General features: G+C 41.5%; 1 protein-coding gene across 1 annotated transcript in view; it reads left to right on the top strand.

The window, feature by feature from the left end:
- The window catches only part of LOC132823073 (polycystin-2-like protein 1), a 59,820-nt gene extending 43,390 nt beyond the window's left edge, over window positions 1–16,430 (top strand). Inside the window, exons 10-11 of the mRNA XM_060836614.1 lie at window positions 12,021–12,119; window positions 16,287–16,430. Of these exons, the coding sequence (XP_060692597.1) occupies window positions 12,021–12,119; window positions 16,287–16,430 (243 nt within the window). The remainder of the gene's footprint in view (window positions 1–12,020; window positions 12,120–16,286) is intronic.
- Window positions 16,431–17,808: the final 1,378 nt, after the last annotated feature.

The following is a 17,808-nucleotide window of genomic DNA, read 5'->3' as shown; positions in this document are numbered from 1 at the left end:
GTAACCGTGATTGATCAGTGTAAAAATCTATCTAATTCAGTGATGTACTGGTTATGGCTCTTGTGATGCAGTGGCAGTGTCTCAACCTCTGGACCAGGATGCAATGATGCTGGTGCTGGACAAAGTCAGAAACCACATGACAGTAAGGTATAGCCCAACAGGTTTATTTGAAATCACAAGCTTTCAGAGCTTGGAAAGTTTGTGTTTTCAAATAAACCTGTTGGACTATAACCTGGTGACATGTGACTTTTGACTCTGAACCAGGAGACAGATTCAAAGACGACTTGTTGCAGAGGTCTGTAATAGCTCTTCTGAACAGCTTGATTACAAAATATTCAGGAGGGTATGCTATCCGCATATGTCAGATTTGTAAAGGACATAACCAGGAATAGACACAAAAATAGAAATTGCTGGAAAATCTTAGCGAGTCTGGAAACATCGGTGGAGAGAAATTAGAGTTAATATTTTGGGTCCCGTGACCTTTCTTCAGAACTGGAATGACTAGGAATAGATTATTTTTTTCAGAGTTCTCCATCAATTTCTCTGCGTGTATATCATTTCCAACCAGACTATATCCAGCTCTTTATTGTCCTCTAAAACAGTAACAACAGGCTCCCAACATTTCGGTCTGGTGAGAGGAAATTCAAATATGCAGAAAGATTTGAAGAATTGTTCATTCTTTGATGATTCAATGCACTTAAAAATGGATTTTTAAGTGATTAAAAGGATGGAACAGAATGAATAGAGACAGAATGTTTCTATAAATTGAGTGGTCCAAACCATTGGCACAAGAGATTTAACATGAAGAGAAGGACCATTGTCTTTGTGCCGAGAAGTGTGAGATACTAGAATGAACAGTATGAACAAAATGGTTGGATTTTAAGGAGAATGTTGGAACAGAGAGAATTGGAGGTGTGCATACTCAAGTCTTTGAAGGAGGCAATTAAAGTGCACATGGGATTTTAGGATTTGTTAATAGAGGAATAGAATAGAAAAGTAAGGAAGTTATGCCAATTCTTTATAATACATTGGGTAGTCCTCAGCTGTACTATTTCCATACACCACAGTTTAGGAATGATGCCAAGGTCTTGCGAAACTTAGTTACCCTAGAATGGTTCATGAGGGAACTCTGTTATATGGAGAGACTGGGGTTGTTCCTGTTGCTGCATAAAGGTTAAGAAGAGATTTGATAATGTTCCTAATCACTGGTGTTTTTGATGGTGTAAATAAGGAGAAAGAAACATTTTTTTTCCAAGGACAAGTTGTGTTCAGTAATGCACGGCCTGAAGTGATGGTAGGAGCAAATTTGATGATAACATTGCATATAGAATTTGATAAATATTGAAGAAATAATAACAGTGATAGGGAATGAGTAGAGGAGTAGAATGATTTGGTCACTGTACCAAACTACTGACACAGGAAAAATGGGCCAATGAAATCAATGGTTTTTTTGGCCTTTTTCTATGTTAAAACATTAATGTATTTCTGTGTATTCCCTTCCTCAGGGCTGCATGTGGAATTATATTGGGGTTTGAGTAATGTGGGCAAGATTTATATCAGAATCAGATGAGAAGCCTGACAGGAGATACATGCTGCAGCTTTTATGCTTTTGACAAGAGACAAGGTGAATTTCTGGCTAGGCAAGAGGTTGCAGTTAAGAGGAGATTGTTGCCTGTTAAATGCCCTGTTAATGGCCTAACTCACCTTATTAATATTCATCTTCCTATCTTATCGAACAAACTAGATATCAAGAAAATTTGATATGGAAACCAGAGTGGGCACCTGGTGACTCCAGCTCTCTGCTTGCTCCAAAGGGCCTCCATCTTGCTTAGGACCAAACAGCATTTCAGGACACCAGTGCATGCACCCCGGTCCACGGACAACAGCCTGTCCCTTCAACCATCATGGTACCCCACCAATACAGAATCACATTGCAGGGCTCACCGGCAACAAGCATTCAAAGGCTTCAGCGGGACACTCTGCACAGCCAGGGACCCAGCTCCCAATTGGACCAGGCTGTATCTCTTAGCTGCTCACTTGTTATCTTAGACTGCAATCGCTTAGCCACCTACTTGCATGCTCAAAGCATCCCAGCCTTGCCTTGGCATCCTGTGCCGGTTAGGGCAGACACACCGCCAGACAGCTTGCCAGACTTGACAACAGTCCTAGTCAAAGACTAAGTGTGTCCAGAAAATTGAAAACCATTACGGACTGTTCCAGTTGTGGGTACCACCAGTGGTGTATCTGCCAGAGGGAGGCAGCTCAATACATCCACATTCACTACTTGGCCTCCCAGACTGTGAGAGTTGATAAAGCACAGCACTGGAAAAGGCACAGCAGGTCAGGAAGCACCTGAGGAGCAAGAGAATCAACATTTCAGGCTTAACCCAGTCCTCACTTCTCCTCCCAGATTGTGTTCCAATATATAATTATATGTACTTAGCATTAGAGCCCACCACTGAATTTGACCTGAAGCTGTGGGTGGTACAGCCCTGTCCTCTTTACGTAGACCTAACAGGATTTGTGGTCCATTATTATTACAAATTAAAATCTAGAAAGATATTGGTGGAACTTTCTGACTCCAAATACGACCATCTTCTATCTGGGCATATTTACGTTCTGCATTAGTCAAAGTCCTGGATACAAAGGCTATTGGGTGTTCCCCTCCATTGGGCCAACCAAGAGCTATTACTACTTCAATGTCATAGCAGGAGGCATCACCTTTCAATACCAGACCTCACTTGGGATCATGTTGTGCTAAAACCTTAGATGGGATAGCTCTTTTTTCACTTCTCTGAAGGCTATGGCTTGGCTACACAACCATTTCCAAGGCTAAGCATTTTTTTAAGAGTTGATACAAAGGTGCCAAGATGAAGGCCAAGTTATGTTTGAACTTTCTATAATAGTTCACCAGCCCAAGGAAAGACCTAAGCTCCAATACTGACCTGGGAGTTGGGGCACCTTTGATTGCCTTCACTTTATGTTTCAATGGGTGTAACCTGGTCTTGTCAATGCTGTAGCCCAAGTAGGTCATTTGATGTGCATGGAACATATATTTTTCCATCCTAAGGGAGAAACACCTAAGGACGATGTTCAGGTTCTCAAAGTGTTCCTTAATAGACTTCCCTGTTATTAGTGCATCATCTAGATTAGTGGTAACATTTGGCAGACTTTGTAAAATGTCCTCCATTGCCCATTGAAAAATTGCATGGGCCAATACTACTCCAAATAACAGACTTGTGTTTTGGTACAAACCCTTATGGGTATTGATTGTAACATGCTTCTGGGAATCCTCATCTAACTGCAGTTGCATATACACATGGCTCATGTCCAGCTTTGTGAAGGACAACCGCGCCCCCCCCCCCCCACCCCTGCCAGCATTGCAACTACAAGAAACCGTTTACTGTTTTTTTTTAAAATATCTCCACAAAGGCAAACTGACCTGTCAGGCTTTACAGTCAGTGTGACGGGTGCTGCCCATTCCCAAACTGGACGAGTTTGATCCCTTGGCTTTCCAACCTCCTGATTTCTGTCTGTACCTTTGCCCAGAAGGCAAATGGTACTGGGTGGGCCTTGCAGAGGTGTGGAATTGCTTCCTGGTCAACATGCCAGGTGCCCTTAGCTCCTTTGATAGTTCCTAGACCTTCCTGAAAAATGTGTGGGTAATTAATTAGGACTTCACTCAGGAAGACATTTTCTAATTGAAAAATGTTGAGCCAAACGAGGTGAATCTTTCTCAACTAATTTTGCCCCATCAGGTTTGAGCCCAATCAGTGGTAACTGAACCAGTTGTTTCTCATTAGAGACCGGAACCAAAGTTTTACCCTTTATCTTTAAAGATTCCCTGGTATAAGTTCTCAGTCTCGCAGAGGTCTTGCACCAACCTTAAGGGTTGGAGTCCAGAGTAATTTTTGTTAAACTTTAGTTCTGCCACCATGAAACAGCCATGCTGGTATTGACCTCCATTAGAACTGGGTGCTCATTTAACCAGACATTTATTCTGACTGGTTCAAATTTGGCTACTGCTAAGCAATTTAACTGTTCTAGAGCAGGTGTAGGGTGTGCACTCTCCTGGATACTGGCCTATGAGTTACTCGATTTAGGTCAAGTGGGACTCTTTTGCTGTGTTGAGTCCACATACTGGCAGCAACTACAAAGGCTTGCTGGCCCAGGTCCTAAAGAAAATGATAACCATTTGACTGAGGCTTGTTTTTGTTTTGGGGTTTTGCTGTGGGCTGATCTAGAATCTCCTCTGTTCAGGATATGTCCTCAGTGAGGCTATGCAATTGCCTTCAGTCAAGTGGTGTTCCCCACGATCAGTCAGACTGGCAAGGGTGTCTACTTCCATCAGAATATTCTGCAACTCATGCTCCACTTGCCACATGTTCCATGCTGACTCTACTTGAATATTTTATGCCATGATTGAAGAAAGCAAGTGTCCCACATGCCGCCTTAACTATCCTATTCAAATGCTCTGCTGACTTCAGGGATCAGAATAATTACATCAAGATCCTCTGTTCCTCTGAAGGGTTCTGGGTAATCCAAGATGGAGGTTGGGAAAAAACATTGAGACTGTAAGAGCTGTTCTTTTTTTTTGAGGTATTTTAGGTGTCGGAGATGATTTCCTCAAATTCCAGGAGCAGCAATTACTGTTTTATATGCTGTTGCATTGTTTTGGAACTTTGGGGGGGGGGGGGAGAAAGTCAAAACAATGACACTTTTAAAAGGAATAAACACAGACAAAAGCAACGAGCACATGGTCAGTGAGGGAGAGAGAAAGAAACCTACATTGTTAACTGACACAACAGTGAATCTGCATAGTTACTGCCTTTGCTGTTTGAATTTATGTCTCCCTTGACAACGGAGTGCGTCTAAGAAAAATTAACCAACAGCGAGATTCACGCTGACCTTAGAGGAACTTGTGTGGGAGATCTTCCAGCACAGGAACACACAAGTGCATAGTTTTTAATGTGTAGCCTTCCTCTAAGTCTGCAGTAGTGAGTAGAGAGGGTTCTTTGCTGGTTATATGTTTTATTGAAATCTGTCACTTGATTAAGTTTTAAAAATATAAACCATACGTAGTAAGTTAGCCTGGAGCACTTTTTAGAGCAAAAAGACAATACTATTATCTGCGTCTGTAGATTGTGATGGAGCAAAGATGGCCTTTAATAGAGTGAAATGTTCTTTCTGTCGGATGTGGATGTTTAGGGAGAGTTTCCATGTTACTAATGATTATGTCTGCAGTAAGTATGTTTGGTTGCGAATCCTATCAGATCAAATGGATTGGTTTGAGTGACAGTTAAAAGCAATAAGGAATTTACAAAAGCTAGGGGGTATGATGGATGGCAGTTATAGGAAGGGGGGAAAGCTGCAGATACAGTCAGGTATATGGATTAACTCCAGAAAAGGTAGGAGAGGGAGGTAGATAGACACAGAAGACTCCTGCGCTATCCTCATTCCAAATAAGTATGCTGTTTTGGAAAATGAAGGGGGGTGAAGGACTCTCAAGGGAATGTAGCACAAACAGCCAAATTTCTGGTATTGAGACTGGCTCTAATGTAATGAGGGGTATGTCGGGTTCCAAAAGATCAATTCTGATAGGACACTCTGTAGTTTGAGGCATGTTTCTGCGGCCAGCAGCGAAAAATCGGAATGGTGTGTTGCCTCCCAGGATCAAGGATGTCTCCGAGAGGGTGCAGAATGTTCTTAAAGGGGAGAGGGACCAGCAGGAGCTCATTGTACGCTTTGGAACCAATGACATAGGTAGGGAAATGGATGAAATTCTGAAGGTAGAATATGGAAAGGTGGCAAGAATTTAAAAAGGAGGTCCTCAAGACTATTAATATCTGGATTCCTCCTGGTGCTATGAGCTAGTAGGGTAGGAATAGGAGGACAGAGCAGATTAATACATGGCTGGGGAGCTGGTGCAGGGGAGAAGGGTTCACATTTTTGGATCATTGGAATCTCTTTAGATTAGATTACTTACAGGGTGGAAACAGGCCCTTCAGCCCAACAAGTCCACACCGACCCGCCAAAGCACAACCCACCCATACCCCTACATTTACCCCTTACCTAACACTACGGACAATTTAGCATGGCCAATTCACCTGGCCTGCACATCTTTGGACTGTGGGAGGAAACCGGAGCACCCGGAGGAAACCCACGCAGACATGGGGAGAACATGCAAACTCCACACAGTCTGTCACCTGAGGCGGGAAGTGAACCCGGGTCTCTGGCGCTGTGAGGCAGCAGTGCTAACCACTATGCCACCGTGCTGCCCACTACCACCGTGCTGCCCACAGTGTCTTCTGGGGTAGATGTGACCTGTACAAGAAGGATGGATTGCACCTGAATTGGAAGGGGACTAATACTGGCAGGAAGATTTGATTGAGCTGCTCAGGAGGATTCAAACTCATAAGGTGAAGGGGTGTATGACCCAGGGAAATAGTGAGGAAGGAGATCAATTTGAGACTGGTACAGTTGGGAAAGGGAGTGAATCAAGCAGTCAGGGCAGGAAGGAACAAAGCAGGAGACAAGGACTGATAGATTAAACTGCATTTACGTCAATGCAAGATGCCTAACAGGGAAGGCAGATGAACTCGAGGTATGGTTAGGAACATGGGACTGGGGTGTCATAGCAATAACACAAATGTAGCTCAAGGATGGACAGGACAGGCAGCTTGATGTTCCAGGATACAAATGTGATAGGAAGGATAGGGGGGAGGGGGCAAGAGAGGAGGGGGAGTGACCTTTTTGATAAGGGATAGCATTACAGCTGTACTTAGGAAGGATATTCCTGGAAATAAATTCAGAGAGGTTATTTGGGTGGAATGGAGAAATAAGAAACGGATGATCACATTTTTGGGATTGTATATTAGACCCGCTAATAGTCAGCAGAAAATAGAGAAACAAATTTGGAAGGAGATTTCATTTATCTGTAAGAATAATAGGGTGGTTATGGTAGGGGATTTTAACTTTCCAAACATAAACTAGGACTGTCATAGTGTCAAGGGTTTAGATGGAGAGGAATTTAAGTGTGCACAAGAAAATTTTCTGATTCAGTATGTGGATGTACCTACGAGAGAAGGTGCAAAACTTGACCTACTCTTGGGAAATAAGGCAGGGCAAGTGACTGAGGTGTCAGTGGGGGAGCAATTTGGGGCCAGTGATCATAATTCTATTAGTTTTAAAATAGTGGTGGAAAAGGATAGACTGGATCGAAAAGCTGAAGTGGGCGGCACGATGGCACAGTGGTTAGCACTGCTGCCTCACAGCGCCAGCGACGTGGGTTCAATTCCCGCCTCAGGCAATTGTCTGTGTGGAGTTTGCATGTTCTCTCCGTGGGTTTCCTTCAGGTGCTCCGATTTCCTCCCACAGTCCAAAAAAAATATGCAGGTTAGGTGAATTGGCCATGCTAAATTGCCCGTAGTATTAGGTGAAGGGGTAAATGTAGGAGAATGGGTCTGGGTGGGTTGGTCTTCAGAGGGTCAGTGTGGACTTGTTGGGCCAAAGGGCCTGTTTCCACACTGTAAGTAATCTAAAAATAAAAATTGGAGGAAGGCTAATTTTGACAGTATTAGGCAAGAACTTTCGAAGGCTGATTGGGGGCAGAAGATCGCAGGTAACGGGACAGCTAGAAAATGGGAAACCTTCAAAAATGAGATAACAAGAGACCAGAGACAATCTATTCCTGTCAGGGTAAAAGGAACGGCTGGTAGGTGTAGAGAATGCTAGAAATCCTAGACAAATTAAGGGTTTGGTTAAGAAAAAGAAAGAAGCACGTGTCAGGTATAGACAGGATAGACCGAGTGAATGCTTAGAGTATAAAGACAGTAGGAGTATACTTAAGAGGGAAATCAGGAGGGCAAAAAGGGGACATAAGATAGCTTTGGCAAATAGAGTTAAGGAAAGCCAAAGGGTTTTATAAATATATTAAGGACAAAAGGGTAACTAGGGAGAGAATAGGCCTCCTCAAAGGTCAGCAAGGCAACCTATGTGTGAAACTGCAGGAGACTGGGGAGATGCTAAATGAATATTTTGCATCAGTGTTTACTGTGGAGAAGAACATGGAAGATATAGAATGTAGGGAAATAGATGGTGACATCTTGAAAAATATCCATATTAGAGAGGAGGAGATGCTGGATGTCTTGAAATGCATAAAAGTGGATAACTCATCAGGATCTGATAAGGTGTACCTTAGAATTCTATGGGAAGCTAGGGAAGTGATTGCTGGGCCTTTTGCTGAGATATTTGTATCATCGATAGTCACAGGTCAAGTGCCAGAAGATCGGAGATTGGCTAACATGGTGCCACTATTTAAGAAAGGTGGTAAGGACAAGCCAGGGAACTATAGACCAGTGAGCCTGATGTCGGTGGTAGGCAAGTTGTTGAAGGGAATCCTGAGAGACAGGATGTACATGTATTTGGAAAGGCAAGGACTGATTAGGGATAGTCAAAATGGTTTTGTATGTGGGAAATCATGTCTCACAAACTTGATTGAGTTTTTTGAAGAAGTAACAAAGAAGATTGATGAGGACAGAACAGTGGACGTGATCTGTGTGGACTTCAATAAGCCATTTGACAAAGTTCCTCATGGGAAACTGGATAACAAGGTTAGATTTCATGGAATACATGGAGAACTAGCCATTTTTATACAGAATTGGCTCAAAGGTAGATGTCAGAGGGCGGTGGTGAAGGGTTCCCTTCAGACTGGAGCATGTGACCAGTGGTGTGCCACAAGAATCGGTACAGGGTTGACTAATTTTCATTTACATAAATGATTTGGATGTGAACATAGGAGGTATAGTTAGCACATTTTCAGATAACACTAAAATTGAAGAACAGTAAAGAAGGTTACCTCAGCTTACAACAGGATCTTGATCAGATGGGCCAATGGACTGAGGAGTGGCACATGGAGTTTAATTTAGATAAATGTGAAATGCTGCTTTTTGGAAAAGCAAATCAGAGCAGGATTTATGCACTTAATGGTGTGGTCCTAGGGAGTGTTGCTGAACAAAGACCTTGGAGTACAGGTTCATAGCTCCTTGAAAGTTGAGTCGCATTTAGATAGGATAGTGAAGAAGCTGTATGGTATGCTTTCCTTTATTGGCTAGAGCATTCAGTACATAAGTTGGGAGGTCATGTTGCAGCTCTATAGAGCATTGATTAGGCCACTTTTGGAATATTGCATGTAATTCTGGTCTCCTTCCTATTGGAAGGATGTTGTGATACTTGCAAGGGTTCAGAAAAGATTTACAAGGATGTTGCCAGGGTTGGAGAATTTGAGCTATAGGGCGAGGCTGAATAAGTTGGGTTGTTTTCCTTGGAGCGTCAGAGGCTGAGGGGTGACCTTAGAGGTTTATAAAATAATGAGGGGCATGGAAAGGATAAACATGCAAGTCTTTTCCCTGAGGTTGGGCAGTCGAGAACTAGAGGGTATAGGCTCAGGATGACGTGAAAGATATAAAAGGGACCTAAGGGGCAGAGACTGGTGTGTGTATGGAATGAACTGCCAAAAGAAGTTGTGCTGGCTAGTACCTTTACAGCATTTAAAAGGCATCATGGGTATATGAATAGGAATGGTTTGGAGGGATATATGCCCAGTGCTGGCAAATGGGCATAGATTAGGTTCGGATAACTGGTTGGACGAGTTGGACAAAAGGGTCTGTTTCCATGCTGTACATCTCTGTGACTCTATGACCCAACTTCCTGCCATTTATTCAATATTCCCTCATTTTGTTCCTTCTTCCAAAGTGCATCACCTCACACTTATCAGGGTTAAATATCAACTACCAGTGGTCTGCCCATCTGACCCACCCTTCTCTATCTTCCTGTAACCTACAACCATCATTCTCCCTAACACTCTACCAATCTTAGTAATCAAATTTCAATAATTTATTTTAATCTAAATTTAATTAATGACTAAATTATTTCCAGCCTTCAAACTGTTAGCTTAAATTTGCACCTCAGCGTGAATGATCTTGATTAAATTTAATTTATTTCAATTATTTTAATAATTTAAATAAATTATTAGTTAAAGTAAAATAAAAGTAATCAAATTTTTAAAATCAAATAAATCTGCCAATTTGCTTAACATTCCCTCCACACTTTCATCTATATCATTTTTGTATATAGCAAACAATCAGGGTTCCAGATTTTTGATTCTTGTGATACACGGCTGGACACTGGCCTCCAATCACTCACAACATTCTGCCAATATTTCTTGTGTCTGATTAGTAAACCAGTTTCTGATCAATCTTGCCAAGTTACCCTGAATTCCATGTGCTTTAAACTTCTCAATCTGTCTCCCATTTGGGATCTTGTCAAAAGCTTTGCTTAAAATCCATATAAATGACATCAACCGAACATGATGTTGGGGATGCCTCTTCTGAAGTACTGTGTAGTTCTGGTTGCCCTGCTATAAGAAGGATGTTACTAACTTGGAGAAAGGCTCAGAATGTTGCTGGGAATGGAGGGTTTGAGTTATAAAGATAGGCTGCGACTTTTTCACTGGAGAGTAGGAATGTTGAAGGGTGACCTTTATTGAGGTTTATAAAGTCATGTAGACATAGATAAAGTGAAGGATCTTTTCCCCAGGGTGGGCCAAAGCTAGAGGGCATATTTTTAAGATAAAAGGACAAAGATTTAGAAAGGACATAGGGCAACTTTTTTACACAAGATGGTAGTTCTTTTGTGAAATGAACTGCCAGAGGAAGTGGTGGATGCAGATACAATTACAACATTTATAGACATTTGGAGATTTACATGACTAGGAAAGGCTTTGAGGGACATGGACCATACACAGCAAGCGGGACTAGTTTGATTTGGGAACATGGTTGGTATGGATGAGTTAGACTGAAGGGTCTGTTTCCACGCTGTATGACTCTACAGCTTTGGAATCTGTTCTAAGAAGGTTCACTTAGCTGACCCTGGGAATGTAGAGGCTGTGTTATAGGGAGAGGTTGAGTAGGTTGGGCCTGTATTCATTGGAGTTTAGAAGAATGAGAAACCACCTTATTAAACATAGAAGATTCATTCGGGATTTGATAGGGTAAATGGCGAGGTCATTACCCCTTGCGAAAATCTGAAACAAACACAAAAAATGTTGGAAAAGCTCAGCAGATCCAGCAGTATCTGTGGAGAGATATAGAGTTGATGTTTTGAGTCTGGCTTTTAATGCTGGCCTAGATGGTAGCGCCAACATGTTGTGAAAACACTAAGAAAAAGCAAGATAGGTATTGTATGCTGTAAACACATGTATGTACTGCAAACGTATAATATTATAAACATTGACTGACCTTGCTGGCCATGAACATAACCTCTGAGGTGACCTTCAGCTGGAAGATGCTTCAGCTTGTTAATTGTTCCTGTTGTTTAATTTGTGAAAATACCATGGGGACAGCAAGAGGAACTTCCAGCCTTCAAACTGTTAGCTTAAATTTGACCTCAGCGTGAATGATCTTGAAATCTATACCTTAGTCATACAGCCAAAGTCGTTTCTTGCAAAAAAAAACTTAGAGATAAAATAAAGTATGTGGAATTAAAGTGTCAACAGAACAATGCTGGTTGGAAAATTAGATTTCAAACATTTGCTGCAAACTTGCTTCAACAGAATATCCACAAGAGGTCTTAATTTCATGAGCAAACTGCATGCAAACGTGAACTAGAACAGTTGAGATCATGTAGTTGAATGTTTAATTTTAATTGAGGTTCACCAATGCCTTTAGAGTAGCCTCTGTTTCCTTCCCTTTTAACATCTTTTGCCAGTCAAACTAACTGCACTGGATGGATCTCCAATTTTTTGTGCTTGCCATGGTAAGGTTCGAAGCTGCCTGTGGAGTCTCAAAAGTTGGAACTTAACTGCAAATCTCCATTTGCTTGAAATTACTAGTGTTTGCAGTGCAGTTTGTAATTTTACTTTATAAGTCATCTTTTACGGTTATTTATGTAAAAGTATTCTCTCTCCTAACCATATATGATTAGTGCACTTTGGGTTACAAAATTGATCTGTTTCTTTACAGAATGTGTTCTTGGCTATCATTAATGACACCTATTCTGAAGTCAAGGATGACAAAACATTAAAAGAAGTAGATTTTGACATTTATGATGTGTTCAGAAAGGTAGGAAATTAATTGTGCTCAGTTATTCTGAATAGAGGTATTATTTGCATTTTTATTTATGTTGCACATATGAGTTTGTTTTGAGAGCTGTCATGGTTGTCAGTAAATTATTAAGCATATTCTATGAGAGGTGAGAACTATTTATTGAGGTGCATTTTCCTTAAATACTCCTTTGCTCTATCACGTGTTGCTGCCTTTCTCCCTCTGCAGTAGTGGAAGAGGGAACACCAATTCTTGTTGTAATAGGTGATGGATAGAGTTAAAAACATTCTGGTTAGCTTATTACATCAGCACTAATGAGATTCAAAGTGACTACTTATTCAGGGTAAAAAAAATGTTCTGAACTGTGAAAATTCTTCATGAAACTCTGGCAATCCTCCAGCTGTACTGTCAGGGCATTTGGCTTCTGGCCTCATTACAGCATTGGTACAAACGTGAACAAAGAGCTGAGGTCCAAAGAGCAGTAAGAATCACCAAGTTAGAATTTGACCAATTGTGGCATCAAGAAGCCTTTGAAAAATTGGAGTTGGTGCAAATCAGGGATTAAATTAATTTGATTCACATTAGCACGAAAGAATATGGTTACGTTAAAAAAAAGCAAAGAACTGCAGATGCTAGAGATCTGAAGGAAACTAAAACAGAAATTGCTGGAGAAACGCAGCAGGTCTGGCAGCATCTGTGAAGGGAACATTTCAAGTCCAGTGATCCTTCTTCAGAACTGGGAGCAGCTAGAAAAAGGATGTTAATTATGCTGATGACTGAGGACAAAGCAACTATTGATAGGAGACCAGGAAAGAAGAGAAAATAAGAGAATATAGTTGGGGTTATTGGATGCCAATCATCTCAGTTCCAGGCCACTATTGCAGGAGATGCTCAGGTTAGGGCTACAGCTCAAACGTCTTCAGTTGCATTAATGATGTTCCTTCCATTCATGGTCAGAAGTAGGCATGATCACTGATGACTGCACAATGTTGAGCACCATTCAAGTCGTCATATTGAAGCAACTTTTATTCTCATATAGTGAGACCTGGACAACATTTAGATTTGGGCTGATAAGTGACAAGTAACAGTCATTCTATACAAATACCAGGCAAGAAAAAAATCTAAGCATTGTCCCTTGAATTGCCACAAACACCACTTTGTCAAAGGCTAGTCTGGTCAGCATTGTCAAATCCCATGAAATAATAAAAACAATCAGACACTATTGTCAGATTTTTCAATCCAATTTACCCTGAGTACTTTGAGTGTAAAATACAGAACTAAAATGTTGAAATGCACTTTGGAACACAGTGGAAAAATTCAATGAAGGGCCAGAAGGCATGAGAGATTTCAGGGTTGGGGGTGGATGAGGACATTTTGTGACAGAAAGCTGATAAGCACAGAATCTGTCCTATTTTCCCACCTCAAAGATTTATCTAGATCAATTTTACATTAGATTTATGGCAAAAATAGCAAAAAAATTCATCATCATGAAGTCATGGATTTGTTTGGTATAGTCGATGTTTAGGTGATTTCTAAAAAATCTCTTTGCAACCTTAAAAGCATCAGAATGTGCCAGATCTTTTGGTCTGCAGACAATCATAGACTGGATGTACTCCCAAACATACTTATTGGGAACTTTAAGGAGACTGGGCATGCTGACTGAGAATTTTAAACTTTTTAATGGCAGTTCCCAGTCCTGCATGGATATCTCTGACTCTGAGTTACAGTTGGACACTTGGACGAGATCTTACTTGCTTACATGGACCATTACCCAGGAAATGTTAAACTAATTAAAAGACTGCATAACTCTTTGATAACAATGGGCTACTGCACAGCACCAGGGACCCAGGTTCAATTCCTTGGGCCTCGGGCGACTGTCCATGTGGAGTTTACACATTCTCCCCATGGCTGCAAGGTTTCCTCCGGGTGCTCTGGTTTCCCCCCACAGTTCAAAAATATGCAGGTTACTTTAATGGACCATGCTGAATTGTCCATAGTGTTCAGGGATGTGTAGATTACGTGCATTAGTCAGAGATAAATGTAGGGGAATGGGTCTGGGTGGGTTATCTCTTGGAAGGTCACTGTGGACTTGAGTCGAATGGCCTGTTTCCACACTGTAGGGATTCTATGAATAATCACAAAATGGATTACTCCAATAACCCACTCCTCTCTCCAGAAATGCTATCCTAACATCAAAGTCTTCTTGACCTGTTGCCACCCTTCATGTGACTCTCCTAAAGGTCTCCTATGGCACCCTACCATGTTATTACCCTGCTTGGCTACCATTGCACCCAACTACCAGCCTATCCACTTGCATTCATTTACTTACACACTTGAAAATTACTTCAACTTCCTGAACATTTTTTTTGTTGCGATAGTGAATCAACCCTTTGCAAAATATGGCAGCTATTCTATTATGGGAAAAGGCATTTGGCTTGGCTTCCCCAGATACTGTAAAGAAGGATTCTGAAATCAGATACACTCCACATTCATGAAGATGCTGCAAAAGGATGTCCCAGAGTCAGAGATGAATAGCACGGAAACAGACCCTTCAGTCCAACTCGTCCATGCTGACCAAATATCTTAGCCTAATCTAGTTCCATTTGCCAACACTTGGTCCATATCCGAGTTGAAAAGTGTGGTGCTGGAAAAACACAGCAGGCCAGGCAGCATCCGAAGAGCAGGAGAATCGATGTTTCCTTCAGATTCCTGAAGAAGGGCTTATGCCTGAAATGTTGATTCTCCTGCTCCTCGGATGCTGCCTGGCCTGCACCACACTTTTCAATTCTTGTCTCCAGCATCTGCAATCTTCACTTTCTCCTACTTGGCCCATATCCCTCTACACCCTTCTTTTTCACATACCCATCCAGATGTCTTTTAAATATTGCAATTGTACCAGCCTCCACCAGTTCCTCTAGCAGTGCATTCTATACACACAACACTCTCTGCGTGAAAAAGTTGCCCCTTAGGTCCTTTTTATATCTTTCCCCTCTCACCCTAAACCTATGCCCTCTAGTTCTGGACTCCCCCACCCCAGTGAAAAGACTTTGTCTATTTATCCTATCCATGCCCCCTCATGATTTTATAAATCTCTAAGGTCACCTCTCAGCCTCTGATGCTCCAGGGAAAACAGCCCCAACCTATACAGCCTCTCCCTTTAGCTCAAATCCTCCAACCCTGGCAACATCCTTCCCATCATGAGACCAGAATTGCACACAATATCCCAAAAGTGGCCTAACCAATATCCTGTGCCGCCGCAACTAGATCTCCCAACTCCTATACTCAATACTCTGACCAATAAATCATGTATGTTTTTCCCTCATTTTTGAAGGCAGCCCGCTTTCTAGCTGCCCCATTACTTGTGAACATCTGCCCCCAATCAACTTTTGAAAGATCTTGCATAATAGCATTAAAATTGGCCTTCCTCCAATTTAGAACTTAAACATTTAGATCTGATCAATCCTTTTCCAGCACTATTATAAAACTAATAAAACTATGGTCACTGGCCCCCAAAGTGGTCCCCCACTGACACCTCAGTCACGTGCCCTGTCTTATTTCCCAAGAGTAGGTCAAATTTTCCACCTTCTCTTGTAGGTACAACCACATACTGAATCAGAAAATTTTCTTGTACACACTTAACAAATTCCTTTCCATCTAAACCTATGGCAGTCCCAGTTTATGTTTGGAAAGTCAAAATCCTCTACCATAACCACCCTATTTTTCTTAGAGATAGCTGAAATCTCCTTCCAAATTTATTTCTCAATTTCCCTCTGACTATTAGGGGGTCTATAATACAATCCCAATAAGGTGATCATCCCTTTCTTATATCTCAGTTCCACCCAAATAACTTCCCTGGATGTATTCCCAGGATTCAGAGCTCAGTTTGTAACATCAAAATGCAGGACTGGGAGAAGCAAACAGTGTTTGCCATTCCTTACAGATTCCGACTAATATATAGGAAAAAAATTGTTCTCCCTGGATATTAATGGTTATATTATCGTTCATATGAATAAATAGGTTTTAAAAAGTTATATTTGCCAGTGGAATACAACGATGCAGTAAGAGCTTCTGGGCTTACAATTCAAAATAAATAAAAATGTGAAGGGTGACTTCTAATGTAATAAAATGGATTGTTTAGATGGTCACTTTAATAGATGAAATATTGTGGTGTGTTATTCATTACAGGGCTACTATAGCTTCCTTTTGAGTCTCAATCTAAAAAAACCATCATCTCTTGCCCAACGGCCGGCTATCTCCAAGGGTGGCAAGGAAACTCAGAAAGCTCCAGAGGATGATTTTGAGAAGTATGACCCAAATTCTGCATTTTAATTTTGGTACCTTTCAATCCTCCTCCAGTGTCACTTTTCATAGACTTAAGCAGATGGAAACACAAAGGCATGTATGGTCAGGAATTTCCTCAGCATTACTCCAACTTTCGCACTGTAACTCTGCTGTATCTGTTTCACCCTCTTAGTGAAATCACAGCAATGTCAAGGAACTACCTATATCATTTATCATTTAGCTTTGCAAATAAAACTAATGTGTGAAATGCTTCCACACCGACTGGTATCTTGTCACCCTTTATTTACACATGGAGAGTCCTTGATACTAATTCGGCTCCCTCAGAGCCAGCTGTCAGAGAGAACAGGATATCTGATGCTTCTGTTTACATCTGTCAGCCAGGGCTCCCTGATTGGGGCTATTAGTCTGGTCCAATCAGGAAACTCATGAAGTCTACCTGGTTGTCCTTCTTACAATCAGTTGAATGTAAAACTGATGCGAACATGCAAAGTTGTGCAGCATCGCACTGAGTACTTAATGAGGGCTGCCTCTCCTTACCTGAGTTCTGTAGAGTTAGCTAGAACATTTCAGTTCTCTTTAACAACTTATATTGACTAAATTGAGATATAAACAAAAAGAATAGGAATTAATCAACAACTGTTTTAGCTTATGCTGCTTTTCATGAATATGCATTGGGTAAATTGTCAACTTGGCTCAGGTTTGCTAATGTTTCTGAGGGAGAATGCTGCAATTTCAAAGACCATTCTATACCTTAAACACATAGCAGGTGATTTTATTTGGGAGTCAGTCATTGAAAGCAAAATGTTTCCAGACCGCCAGCAATTTCAGTGTGTTCTCATTTCTGCTGGGATGTCTCTAAAACACCACTACAACTGACTTGTGTGGGGTTCTACTGCATGGCATCAACACTGTGCAGATATCATGGAAGGAATGGTTGCCTCTACAGATGTTGGAACCATGCGCTACTGCCTCACAGCACAAGGGGCCTGGGTTTGATTCCACCCTCAGGTGACTATCTATTTGGAGTTTGCACTTTCTCTGTGTATGCATGGGGTTATACTGGGTGTTCTGGTTTTCTCCCATAGTCCAAAGATGTGCATGTAAGGTGGATTGGCAATGTTAAATTGCTGATAGTGTCCAGAGATGTGTAGGTAAAGTGGATTAGCCATGGGAAATGCAGTGTTACCGGGTCAGATTAGGGGTGTGTGTCTAGGTAGGATGCTCTTCGGAAGGTCAGTGTGGACTCAATGGACTGAAAATCCTGCCTCCACACTGTCGGGCTCTATAGTTCATGCAGGAATCATTAGTACCATTGTAGCCATAATGATGGTTATCTCCACACTCTCCTTTATCTTTGGTTGACCATAAAGATTGGAATTGCAAATAGAAGTCCTGTAGTCTCCCC

Source organism: Hemiscyllium ocellatum, chromosome 16, assembly GCF_020745735.1.
Source record: "Hemiscyllium ocellatum isolate sHemOce1 chromosome 16, sHemOce1.pat.X.cur, whole genome shotgun sequence".
NCBI classification, from domain to species: Eukaryota; Metazoa; Chordata; class Chondrichthyes; order Orectolobiformes; family Hemiscylliidae; genus Hemiscyllium; species Hemiscyllium ocellatum.
This window is presented reverse-complemented; position numbering and strand designations above follow the sequence as displayed.